This window comes from Bactrocera neohumeralis, chromosome 6 (genome assembly GCF_024586455.1).
Source record: "Bactrocera neohumeralis isolate Rockhampton chromosome 6, APGP_CSIRO_Bneo_wtdbg2-racon-allhic-juicebox.fasta_v2, whole genome shotgun sequence".
In the NCBI taxonomy this organism is placed as follows: Eukaryota; Metazoa; Arthropoda; class Insecta; order Diptera; family Tephritidae; genus Bactrocera; species Bactrocera neohumeralis.
Window position 1 is genome coordinate 20,863,862 of NC_065923.1, and position 13,563 is coordinate 20,877,424.

At 32.4% G+C, this 13,563-nt stretch overlaps 2 protein-coding genes across 2 annotated transcripts; both read left to right on the forward strand.

The window, feature by feature from the left end:
- Window positions 1-965: 965 nt before the first annotated feature.
- Window positions 966-1,735, forward strand: LOC126761333 (uncharacterized). Its single transcript, XM_050477398.1, has 2 exons — window positions 966-1,038; window positions 1,343-1,735. Exons 1-2 carry the CDS (start codon window positions 1,021-1,023, stop codon window positions 1,505-1,507), a joined length of 183 nt encoding a protein of 60 aa, XP_050333355.1. The 5' UTR covers window positions 966-1,020; the 3' UTR covers window positions 1,508-1,735.
- Window positions 1,736-4,016: 2,281 nt separating this feature from the next.
- LOC126761813 (uncharacterized) lies at window positions 4,017-12,939 on the forward strand. The gene is made up of 4 exons (XM_050478219.1): window positions 4,017-4,146; window positions 11,617-11,726; window positions 11,802-12,347; window positions 12,916-12,939. Exons 1-4 carry the CDS (start codon window positions 4,017-4,019, stop codon window positions 12,937-12,939), a joined length of 810 nt encoding a protein of 269 aa, XP_050334176.1.
- The last annotated feature ends 624 nt before the right edge of the window (window positions 12,940-13,563 follow it).

Genomic DNA, 13,563 nt, shown 5'->3' on the forward strand with positions numbered 1-13,563 from the left:
GACGACCGTTTCTTTTTCTCTCATCACCTGGCATTTTTTCTGCGAATTTGTCCTCGTTGTATGTATGCATTATAAACTTTATGAAAGAATTTATGACTAAACTAAGTAATAACCCGTTTCTTTACCCCGTAAGTAATTGTGCCTTAAAAATATTTTTAAATCATCTCTCACTTCTACTTCTGCTTAGAATATTGTTGTCTTTTTTAACTATTAAGTTTGATAACACTTAAAAAAATGTCCTCAAAATGTGTGCGGACTATGATGTGTAGAGGTAAAGAATGATTTTCAAAAATTAATTTCATGGCTCTATTTATGTATTTCCATAAATTTTGAAATAATATTAGAATATATAAAATATCTCTACTAAGATGCCAATATGCAAATAAACTAAATTTTGATATATTTTTGGCGATAAGTTATTTACATGTACATATGTATGTGAAAAGATATGTAGCGCGTGTGCATACGTGACTTAACCGTCAAATAAAACACAAAAGAATTAGTTCGTTGTGTAAAAAAATGTTTAGACTAGAGACAATAATCAAATACAAAGATGTGTTGGAATCGTCTCTGCCGAGTACTAACTGCCACTTAAAAAAAACATTCGTTAAACGGAAAGCGTCAACCAAGACAGCGGAAGAGTTAAAAGAACAGGAGAAAAAGCCGCAACAAAATGCTCAAAAATGTGTTAAAAAACTAATGGCACCCCCAATATGACTTAAATCAATGAAGGTAGTACGCGCATCATATGCTTACATACATACATACATTCATAGGTTTTCGTACATATAAACATACATACATACCGCACGTTTATTGCTAGGGTGGGTGCTGCAGATTTTTGCGTTGCTCGCTGTGTCAGCCGCAGCAGCGTCGCTGTCAGCAGTCAACGTCGACAGCGTACTCAAGTAGACTAGGTATAAATAGTAGTACTAAGTTTAAACTGAATATCAGTTAAAGTTTACCATTGGACCTACGCGGTTTCGAGTTAAAGACATTTCGACAAAAAACATTTACAAGATGAAATTCCTGCTTTTGGTGCGTGTAAAATTAATGAAATTACAAAAATTAAAGTATAAGTTAAATTTACGTGTTAACGAATATAATAATAATAAAAAAGAAGTAAAAAATTAAAAAAAAAAAATTTAGATGAAAAAATTAAAAAAAATTAAAAAAAAATGTTAGATATAAAAAACATTAAAAGAAAAAATTAAAAAAATGTAGATATAAAAAGCTATAACAAAAAATGTTTAAAAATAGTCTTTAAAAAATGCAAAAAAAATATTTAAAATTTTGAAAATTTCTAATAAATATTTTTTCGCTTGCTCTCAAACTTATTTAGGCTATCTTTGTTTGTTGCGCGCTCTTCATGGCTGTTAGCGCCGTGCCCGTAGAGGAGGCCATTCCCGAAGGTATTGAGGGTGCTCACGACACTATCGAAGCCACCGATGATAAGAGCATTCTGTTGAAGTTGAAATTGCTTAAGAAATTGTTGTTCTTGGGTTAATTCTAACGACATGCCGAATCATCACATTACCGTTATTCAAAAAACTTCCGCCATACTAAACCCATAAACGTCGTATTTTCACGTCGTTTATTTTAAAATTTATGTTAACACTAAGTAAAAAAGTATATAAGAAAATATCAGCTCATAACTTTCAATACTCTAAATAATATGTTACTTTTAAGATGAAAAAAATAAATTAATAAATTACATTTATTACTAAAGTGTAAATATTTAATTGCGTTTCCACTAACTATATATAATATATTTATTTATGTGCGTGTGTATGTATGTCTGTACTATGTCTTCACATATAAATAAATTGAGTTTTTTCTATTTTTATGAATTTCTATCACCAAAGACAAACTGTTGGCATGCTATGTAGCCGGGCATATTTACATGCAAACCAAACCCATTTGGTTCGAAAATAGTCTACACAACAACAATGAATCGCTGTATTTACATATACTCGTATAATATATAGTATATGTATATGTCTTCTATTCTTTTTATTCTTATTTCTGAGTTAGAACTTCAAGCTTTTACTAAGCAGTTTTTTTCTTCAAATCATAAAAAAAAATCAAAAAGGTACTCAAGCGCTTGCTTGTCCTAGGCTGCTGACCTTTACTTGATATGAAATTTCGAATTTTATTACAAAATAAAAACTGAAAAAATATAACTTATTAAAGTTTTATTTTCAAACGCGCACGCGTAGCTATAGAAGGTGATATTCTGGAATAACCGATAGATTTTAGAATAAGAAAGCTATTAATGTCACAAACAAAAGGTTCAAGCGCGGTGAAATTTATGCAAAAACCCATTCATTAAAATTCGCAGAGAAATGTAAATGTTTGCCCATTCCACAATCTCCCCTTCACCATTAACAGCGCAATATTTATCAAAGTAATCTTAAAACTGGTTTATGAAAATATCTATTTTTTACCAAAATTTTACTGTTAAACTGCTTAAACTCTGTTATAAACGAATTTTACAAACAATCCATTTACATAAATATTTTTGGAAACACAAAAAGTAAAAATAAAATTTATGTAAATTTTTTTCAAGCAAAATTCGTACGCTTAACAAATTTTATGTAAACCCATTAAAATCGAAAAGTTTTATTCTTAACAAACCTGTTTCGCACGAATATCCAAATATCCGCTTAAGCGCTTTTTGGCTTGAATTTAACACCTTCACTTTAATTGTTTGTCAAAATTTGTTTTTTCCATTTTTGTTATATTTATTGAAAATCAATATTTACAGAACTATAGTCGTATGTGTGTGGGATATTTACAAAAATAATTTCCTTATGTTGTACAAATAAAAAGATGAGCTTATGCGGTCTTTAACAGCGTCTAAGTATGAAAATTAGTTGCTAAACAAATTCAACAAATTATAATAAAAAAAAAGCGAATTGTAAAAATAACTATGAACACATTCGAGTGATAAAACCTAATATAAGAATTTAAGCACATGCCACATATATGCTGCATATATGTATGTAAATGGTTTTTGATTAACCCAAAAGCAGCTTCTTGATCTTCTTCAGTTTGAAGAAGTTTTGCCGCCCTTGCTCATCCTGTTCGTAAATACCACCCGGTAGGGATTCTTCAGCGGGTGCGGCTGCTACCAGCGCAACCATCAGCAAGCACACGAACAATGTCTAAAATTCATAAAAGAAGAAATGTTTTAGGTTAGCATTAAACACCCAGCAGCAATAAAATTCAAATAAAAAAAATATATTTTTTAAATTTTAATTTCAGGTTATTGATTTTCAATTTTTTTGTTATTTTACTGAAATAAATATAAAAAAATAATAACTAAAACTAGCAATTAATAATTAAACTTAAGTTGAGAAGTTGAAGCCTAAATTTACAATGCATTGCTTCAGAAAAAATAATATGGTTCAAATTACGAATTTCATTATTTCAAAAAATTATTTTATTTTTCTAGCAATTTGATAGATTTTGAAAAGTTTATTACGGCATTTTCTAGAATTGTTTGGCAATAACGAATAAATTCACAAATTTTACTTATACTTTCCCAAAATACCCTTCAAAAATCCTTAGTTGTTTCAGAATAATTTTAGTCAGAAAAATTAATAATTATAAAAATGCGAAATACAAATATGTGGACGGCAATAGAAACACGCTGGAGATGGGTGATGATGTATAGAAGAGATCATGCCTACTTCACTTGTCCTATAGGAGGTGGAGGTGGTGAAAGAACCCAGTCAGCAGTCTGATGGTCCAAAACCAAGAGCTGAGGGTACTCGAAGTGAATTTCCACAATAGAAAGATCGCTTACGCCGTGCTTCGAGCATAGTTTGGATCGGGTAACGAGGTCGCTGGGCTGAAGCCACGAAATTAAGCAAAATACACCCCGAACTGATGAATAAAAATCTATTTCTTCATATTGACTTTAGTCTTTCCACATATGATCTGACGGTTGTGGCAGTGACGAGTGCCAAGGATGAGTCTCTACTCCTTGCATCCTGCTATATGCCATATGAATGCGAGGTGCCAACGGCAGAGCTCCAAAGGCTGGCGGCTACATCCAGCAGAAAGATGTAGGCTTTGGAGGTGGGCGCCGATGCAAATGCCCATCATACGGTTGGGACAACCCCGATATCAGTCATCGAGGTGAGTCACTACTCAACTCAACTTACCTACATAGGACCCACTTCCATAACACTATACACAAGTAGAAATGCATTGGTAGAAAACTGCGGGTTTTTAAGCACAGCGTCGTTCTCTGACCATAGATACATCTACTTCTCCATTAGATCAGAAGCAAGGATCAAGAATGAGGAGAAATCCCAGGAATACAAACTGGGATCTCTATAGGCAGATACTATTAAGCAAGATACTTAGATCTTGCGTGTACAACTCACATGAAGACCTTGAAAAGAGCGTGCCTTAAATACAGCTTTTCACTACGCATTCCATGCGCGACACAAATACAAAACGAAGCTCCCGTGGTGTAACAAGGAGCTTGGGTCTTGCAGACGCAAAGTAAGACTCTGCTTCAACTGGGCCAAGCAAGCAGAAAGCAAGAACAGTTGAAACGAATATACAGATCTCTTAAAGGACTACAAGAAATTGGTGCGCAGGACAAAGCGAGAATCCTTGAAAAACTTTTTGTATTGAGTTTATCAGTTCATACCAGCCTTCCCGGATATTAGTTAATTTCTTGTCACAAAAATTAATAACACTGACTACAGGTATCTATTACTTGTATTTAGGTGAGGTTAGGTTGTAAGGCTGATCAGTAGCTTGCAAATGATGTTAAAAATTATCCAAAATTATTTTACTTCAATATTAAAAAAAATTGTTATTAAATCTTCTACTTGGAATTCTCCGGCTCGGCTCAATATTGGCTTTATCTGTGCCTTTCTTCTTATACAACTTAATGCTAAGAACTAGTGTCTTTTTTTGCATAAGTTGCTAAATTCACGATCCAATATTATTTTGCTCGCGTAATTAAGCATTTGATATTTTCACTCAAAAAACTTAAAAATATTATTTTTTTAAATTTTTTTTTCACGCAAATCTCTATCACTGATTGTAACGTACCAAAGCGAGGAATTTCATTTTAAGCACTTGTTATTCACTTCTTCTTCTTCAAATGTGGTTAAATCCGTTGAACTGCAATTTTTGGTTGCCTCAGTGGTTCAATTCACAACTGACTGTGTGGCGACTGCAGTGGCTATCAGGCTTTTATATGCGCAGATATTACAGAAAGGGTATCGTTAATGACCGCCAACTACTTGGTATAACCAAATAATATACACGTATCTACCTATAAATTACACCATCGAACGTTTCGGACATTTCGATGGACGATATTGATGGTGCGATGGATTTTCGGCCGAAAAACAAAATTTAAATTGTCGTTATGCCTCAAATGACATATGAAAAGCAAAAGTGAAAAAGGCAAAGTCGTTTAGTACCAAACTGCTGATAAAATAAACAAATGTAAATCCAACAAAATAAATAAAAACTATAAACAAATTGCACTACGCCCAAGTTTATAAGCAAATGCTGAAGAAGTATATCCACATTCACGATGTATGTACAAGTATGTATGTACATAATATATTAAAATATATTGCTAACTGCATTTTACTGTTAAATCAGTATTGTAGACAGAAGAAGAAGAAGCGTCAACAAGAAATGCAAAACCAGACCCATTATAATGGATATTACATACATATACATATGTACACACGGATATATAAACATAAATATGTATTGACCAGATCAGTAGTTGCTTTTACGCATATAAATGCAGGTGCTTGAGATATTGCACTTATACATACATAAATACATACATATGTATGTAATTACAGTTAAATACAGTAATGTACGCGATATTTGGTAGCAAGTACAAGTTTTTAAGTAGTCCTTTGTATGTGTGTCGTATAATACTGCAGTGATCGTTGAAGAGGCTCAATGAATTTTGGTCAGTCGGTCAGCAACACACATCATTATATACATATACGCAAATAAAATTATGTATACATGGAAGTGAGTACTGATGTATGGCTAAGCTCATAAGTTGACATACCGCGCCCTTTGTTCGTGTTTGCGAAACAATTTCACTGAACTATTTTTAAAGTGGATTAGCTCGATTACAAAGTAATATCCGCAAGTTATGGCAAACCCGAATCAAAATAAATAAATCTCTATTTTCGCCAAAAAAGGTATAAACATTACTAGGAAAAAGCTAAAAATAAAACTCCAATATGCAAAGACTGACAATATGAACTATACCTCATATATAACATACATACATATGTATATGTATGTATTTATCGAAAATGCGATTCAATCAGCTTGAAAATTTGTGCATAAAGTATTGTCATTTCCTGAACCATAATTAAAATTTTGACACCAGAAATGACTTATTGTACAATTTTATTCGAAACACTTAAAAAAGTGCAATGCGCTGTCTCTTTTATTACTAGGAAAAGTGAAAGAAGGAAGATGAACTCTTTATTAATGATTACTTAAGAAACGAGTAAGAAATCTCTTAAGTTAGACCAAATCACCGATTTCCAATTGGAACCGAACGGGATCATGATTATATATTATTTTTGAACCTCTGGACTGCTGTAGAGAGGAATTAAATTCTTCACTTTTTACTCAGAAAAGGGGACCTTTTTACATAACTTTTACTTTTTTATACTTTTGCAACCTGTTGCTACAGAGTATAATAGTTTTGTTCACCTTACGGTTGTATGTATCACCCAGAACTAATCGAGATAGATATAGGGTTATATATGTATATATAAATTATCAGGATGACGAGAAAAGTTGAAATCTAAGCGACTGTCTGTCCGTCCGTCCATCCGTGCGAGCTGTAACTTGAGTAAAAATTGAGATATCTCGATGAAACTTGGTATGGCGGTTCCTTAGTACAAAAAAATTACGAGTTTGTAGATGAACGCAAGTTTGTAGATGACAGCAATCCGACCACTGGCACGCCCACAAATGGCTATTAACCGAAAACATGTAAAGGACCATATTTAAGCACTAAAATAAGATATAAAGCACTAAAGTATGTAAATGTAAAGCTGTAAATTGGCACAGAGGATCGCAGTAGCATGGCACCTGTGGTAAATTTTTTGAAAAAGTGGGCGTGGCCCCGCCCTCTAACAATGTACATATCTCCTAAGCTGCAACAACCAAATTTGCTGGGTGCGAATCTAATAAGAACTTCTGCCGACAGTGAAAATGAATGAAATCGAAGGATAGCCCCGCTCAAGCCTCATATAACAGTACTGTTAAAAACTACTAAAAGCGCGATAAATTAATAACTAAATACGCCAGAGATATTAAATTTTATCACCGAGATGCTATGAGAGAGTTTAATGGAGAGCTATCCGATGTGATAGGACGATGGGCGTGGTACCGCCAATTTTTTGGTAAAATATCATATCTCAGGACCCGACCAACCGATTTCGACAAAATTTAGTAAGTAGCTTTCATCTTACAATCTTATGTCACAGTACGAAAATGGATGAAATCGGACAACAACCACGCCTACTTCCCATATACATACCACAATTTTAAATTCCACTTGATCCTTTCACTTTCCAGTTATACATACATATATGATATACATACATATATTAATTGAAATTTTGAGAGAATCCCTTTCTGACAATAGCAACTCTGTGTATCAAAAATGGTTTGAATTGGGCCAATACTTCCCTGAGCCCCATATACCTAATAAAAAGATTTTCGAACTTCTGGGTTATAAAGTCACCCATGGTTATATCAACCAATATATGATTTATCTCAATAAAAATGAGAGAGCGTGTTTTACTCATAACAGTGTGTTTTTGTGCAAAAACTTGACCTAGCCCTTATATAACTAACCCGGATGTTCGGGTGAATTTGCTGTATATGGTTAGTTTTTTAGTATGTGGCATGTTAATAGTATGCGGTATTGGGAAAAATAGATAAAAGTTTTTTAGTATGTGGCATGTTAATAGAAAAAATCGGTTTACATATAAAAATAAATTGGGCTTTTGTTGGTTTGTAGCTGACTAAACCGTTCGATATTGTTTTTCTAAAAACCCAAACTGGTTTATAAAAAAAAATCAGAAAATAATACATATTTTAAACGACTTACGGCCAAAATTTCCAAAAAGTGTGTTTTTCATTTTTTTCAATTTTGATTTTGTTTTGCAATTGATTTAAAAAATTATTTGAATGTTTCTTTCCTTATTTCATTCAAAAGATATATATAGTGAAATATGTATGTGTTTTACAAAGTGATCAATTACAGATCGAAATTTGTTACGATGCCACGAAGAGGTCGCGCTAATATCGGTCGGCGTTCTTTTTGCTATCAACATACAGTGGCAGCCCAAAGCACATGCAAAATGGTCATAGATGCAATCTTCATGTGTCGAAAGTATAATTATTTGGATTTCGATCATCTGGTTGACGTTTTACACCTTAAAGTATTTTCCTGCCTTTGATTCTTGCAAGTTGCAAGAGTATAAAATGTTCGGTTGCACCTGAACTTACGCCTTCCCTACTTGTTTCATTATTGTCGGATAAAATTTTATATGCATTTTTGTTGACAGAACAAACGCTCTAAAAAATTTAAAAATATTTATATTTTCGTTAGATTTTAATGGATTTGGTAAATTTGTTTAGGTTAAGAGCTCATATTTATTTACCAATATGAGTTCTTAACTATGTATATATATTTATATATTTTATAAATATACATATATTGCGTGACTATATGGTATGACACAATGTGATTGGTAGCACCTGAGATATATAACTGCAACGACATCTATTGACAAAATACGAAAAGACTTTTTCGACTACCCAATATATACTTGATTTTTGCTGAATATACATAAAAAAAATATTGATCAAACAGAAATATTAAGTTTAATTAATGAAAAGCTAATAAGTACTGCTAATATGTTTGTTTATGAGTTCATATATTAAATGTTTATGAAATTAATATTAAATCTACAACTCTATATTTGAATGAACTGCTCAGTTTGCATGCCTTGCTTTGTCTCATTTAATTAAAATTGTTCATGGATTTCAAGGTGTTAGCTTTATGAGTTTGATTAAGAGTGCCATGAATTACTTTAGTAAACAAAAGTTTGCTGACTTATGTATGTAGTCATATGTATGTATAAACACATCTGTATATATATACTGTTGGTGTACATTTATTTGAGCATCAATGCCTATTTGGTTTTTTTGAATGATTGATTTTGTTGTCGCAGTGCAATCATGCGATTCTTACCTCAAGATTAGCTAATGGGCGTACAAGGCAACTTGAGTCACCACTTGGCGTTGCAGATTTTATTTGCGCCCTATTGTTTGCTCCTATCAATTTGCATGAAAAATAATCGATGTCGATGGATGTATAGAGTAGTAGGTTAAATAATTTCTTAATGATTTTTGATAACATTTGCCTGGTACTGTTATACACAGTTATGTGTATATACATATGTAATCCTATTAAATTTCTAGTGAAATCGATGTGTGTTTACTTTCCACGCTGCCATCGGATACAAAGTGATGACATTTACAGGTTTTACATTACTCATGATTGATCGTCATTGGATTCCGAATTCTTTTGAAATTCTTGGAAAAAATATATACATATATTTTAATTAATGCATAGGATTTAGTATGTCTGAAAAAGTTACAACTTTTAACAATTTATTTTTTTATTTAAAAAGCTATATTTTATATACTGTAGTTAGGCGTTTTTGAGTTAAGTTGGGTATATTTATAAATAGTTTCCTTTGTATACGATAAGTTATACGCGTACATATATGTATTTTATTCATTTTAGGTCATTAACCTTCTCGCTCCATGAAGATGAGGTTGAAGTTTACAAGCTGTTTGCAGGCATGTGAATTGAAAAAATGGAAATTTTTGAAATTTATTTAAAAAAAAAAACATAATTTAATCTGCTCCAAATCGGTTACTACCGGTTACAATTATATTTTTTAATGTGAAATATTATAAAATTGATTCTTAGAACATTTTAACTCATAATCATTACCTCTTTGTACTATAATAATATTACTACAGATTTCAAATCATTTGGGTAGCGCACACCAAATGGAAGGATTTTTGCCAACTGGGATTACATTTCGTGTGATAGATTATTGAAAATATATTTTTCCCAAAATAAGCCTATAACAGTAAAAATAATTACAAAATTCATATTTATGAATGTTGTTTTTGTTTTTTTTTTCCAAATACTCCACAGTTACTACTGGACAATAAGTAGCCAAATTATTAGTTTTTATAAACATAATAATTTAGTCATAAATTTATTTTGACTAGCGTGTAATTAGACATTAGTTAATTACTATCAGTGGTTAAACATCTCGCCATTTAAATACTCATCGTGATGCTCATTTAACACGAATGTGAAATAATTAAAAAAAGCGAAAGTGTGATACTTAAATTTTACTCTCAGTTTTGAATACGAGCATACCTTGTAAATATGTATGTACATATATGTACATACTTGTATATAGCAAATGATAGAAATAAGCATCGTTTGCATATGTGTATAAAAAAATATATATACATATAGTATATGCCAGATGGAAGGGATCAATTTTTATTATTTATCAAAACTATATTGTTTCATGAAAATACCTATTTCATTTCTTATGCAAAATATGTTTAATAAAATGATACCTAATGGAGACATGTTGAGGTATAAAAAATATTTCAAACCAGGAAACACTATTTCATCGAATCCAAATCGTAGTTTTGTATTGGCACCCCGGATTGTAGAAAAATGGAATATCAATATAATTTTTGATATTTTTTTCTCTTTCAATATAGGTTAGTGGTCCAAGTTTCGTTTTTAGATACAAAGTTTGGTGACTTTTATCTTTCAATGTACCCGTAGGTCAGTGCTCCAAGTTTCGCTTTTAGATATTATGTTCGGTGACTTTTTTCTTTCGATGGCGATCGTCAAAAAATTGTTTAACGAGTTTCAATTTGGCAACGGTTTTTGGTAACGTGGCCAACTTGGTCGAATTAGGCTACGAATTGCTGACCCCTCCATCATATTCTACCCATGCGATTTCTTTTTGTTTCGAAACATGAAAAGTTACTCGGCGAGCGGATCTGACCTAAAGAAAACTTATTTTCTACACGCATTAAAGAAGTTGGAGTATTGCTGGGTTAAGAGTATTGAGCCAAATAAACCACCCTGTTTTCAAAATGTTAATGTGGACTAAGTACTTATCGGATCATTCCCGACTCACAAATTTCCAAATACAGGTGTTTGGGCGCACAATACATTAGATCCGAAAGTCGGTAAATTGGGTGGAAACTCGGAAAATATCATTGTATTCCACTTTCGATTTAAAAATTTCCTTTAAGTTCGTTTTGAAAATTGTGTTTTGTTTTATTACACAACTCTTTAATATCTAAAATAGTTTGAGATATTTTTATGTTTGTTCACAAAAGCGAATGTTTACTGTACGTATATCTATAATTGCTAGATCAGACAGATTATAACATAAAATCGAGGTATAATGAGTTAAAAAATACTAAAACGATGAATATGTGTACTTTTATGAATAGCAAAAGATGTGATATTATTGTTCAGTAAAATGCAATATTTGTGGGAATTTACTTTGATGACGCTTTTCACAGCCAACTCATGGACTGGCAAAAGTTTTGGTGTCACTTCTGTAAGTCATAGTTACGCAACAACTAAATATATATACATATATAACTAGAGTTAACTCTTATATGCAATTTTTTAGACTTTTTTACAATTTGAAGAGTTCTATTCGCAATCGTTTGTGCCGAACGCTCTGCAGGTTTCATATCGTGTGGAAAATAATATCGGCGTCTATTATAATATCACAGCGCTACAGTCATTCCCGGGGAAAATACTCTTCAACGCATTTATACGCAAAATCGGCACAAATTTGGGTGAGAAATCGGTGAACATATTTAAACACAAAAACTTGGACTTTTGCAAAATCATGGAAATGATGCATAATTTCACGAAGGAGGAGTATAAAAACGAAACGATACTGCAGAGTACCTTCATCAATTCGTGCCCGTTTACGCGCGGCTTTTACTATGTGGAGAACGGCACGGTTAGAATGGAAACGATACCGCTATATTTTAATCGTGGCATTTATTGGGTACAAGTCGAGCTGGTACAGCTATTTGGTGAGGTGACCAAATTAATGAATGTGAAAGCGAAATGTCGCTACGACCCAGAAGAGTCTGGAAGTGATTTAAATATATTCTCGATTTTTGCAAATGCTCACAACAACAATCTGCAATCCCTGCAACAGGTAAAATCAAATGATATTGCAAATTTTTATGCATATTGCTTAAAGAGAATGAAGGGTCTAAGAATTTTTTAGATCTACTTATATACAGACAGTGTAATATACATACATATGTACATACATATACAAATTTTGATAAATGTAAGAAATGAAGATCTTCGGTCGTTAATTGGTTAGAGCAACGAAATTGGGGATAAAAGAGTTGTATGCTTATATACATATTCAGTTATGTTAATCATGAAATCATAGATGGATAGAGAAAAGAGATAGAAAGTTATAATTGGAAAGACCCGTTTCCAAAGAATTTTATTTATGGTGATTTATATATGTATATGTATAAATGGGTATTGTAATGTTAAACAAATTTATACAAACTTATATATTCATACATACATATGTATGTATATTAAATTAAAAATATTGGTGAATATTCTATATTTATATTTCTGCTTTTTTTCTAAAAAATTTGAACGTTTAATAAAAAAACATGTATAATATTATTATTCAAAATATTGCCCATTCCTATAACATTTTCCCATATTTTTGGTAATTTGTGGATTCCATTCCAAAGCAATTGTGCCGGCTCGGCGGCTAAGAATGAATCAAGTCAATTTTTGATACCATGAAATAAAGTGCATATCATTCCATTGATATCCTTTTGTAACGACCAGAATAAATTGTAGTCTGAGGATGCAAGGTCTGGGCTGTAAGGCAGGTGAAGCAAAACTTCCTAGCCGCTGTTTTCCAAATAGTTTTTAACCGGTCTTGCAACATGAAGCCGGGCATTGTCATTGATCGAAAATTATTGTTACATGCCAGGTCGTAAATACCGGCCGGTTTTAAGCAATGTTGTTGTTATTTTTGTTGTTGTAGCGGCAAAATTCCGCTGAGTTGACAGTGCTTCTCCAGATCCGACAGTCGCGGGAACGCGGTTTACAGCAATCCCAACCGCTCGCTTTAATTTGATGAGTGGTTGTCGATAACCCTCTCCATAAATAATTTTCTCCAATTATAGATATTCATAATACAGCACTCCCTTCTGATCCCACCAAATACAGAGACCTAACCTTGATGGACATTCAGCTTTTCGTTGATTTGGTTGAGGCTTTACAAGGGTTTGGAAGTGAACGACGTCGAGAGAAGGCTTTACTGCTCAGTTGTCTACTCAATTCGAAGTAGCACCTGTTGGAAAGAGTTATTCTCCGTTGGATTTCGACGC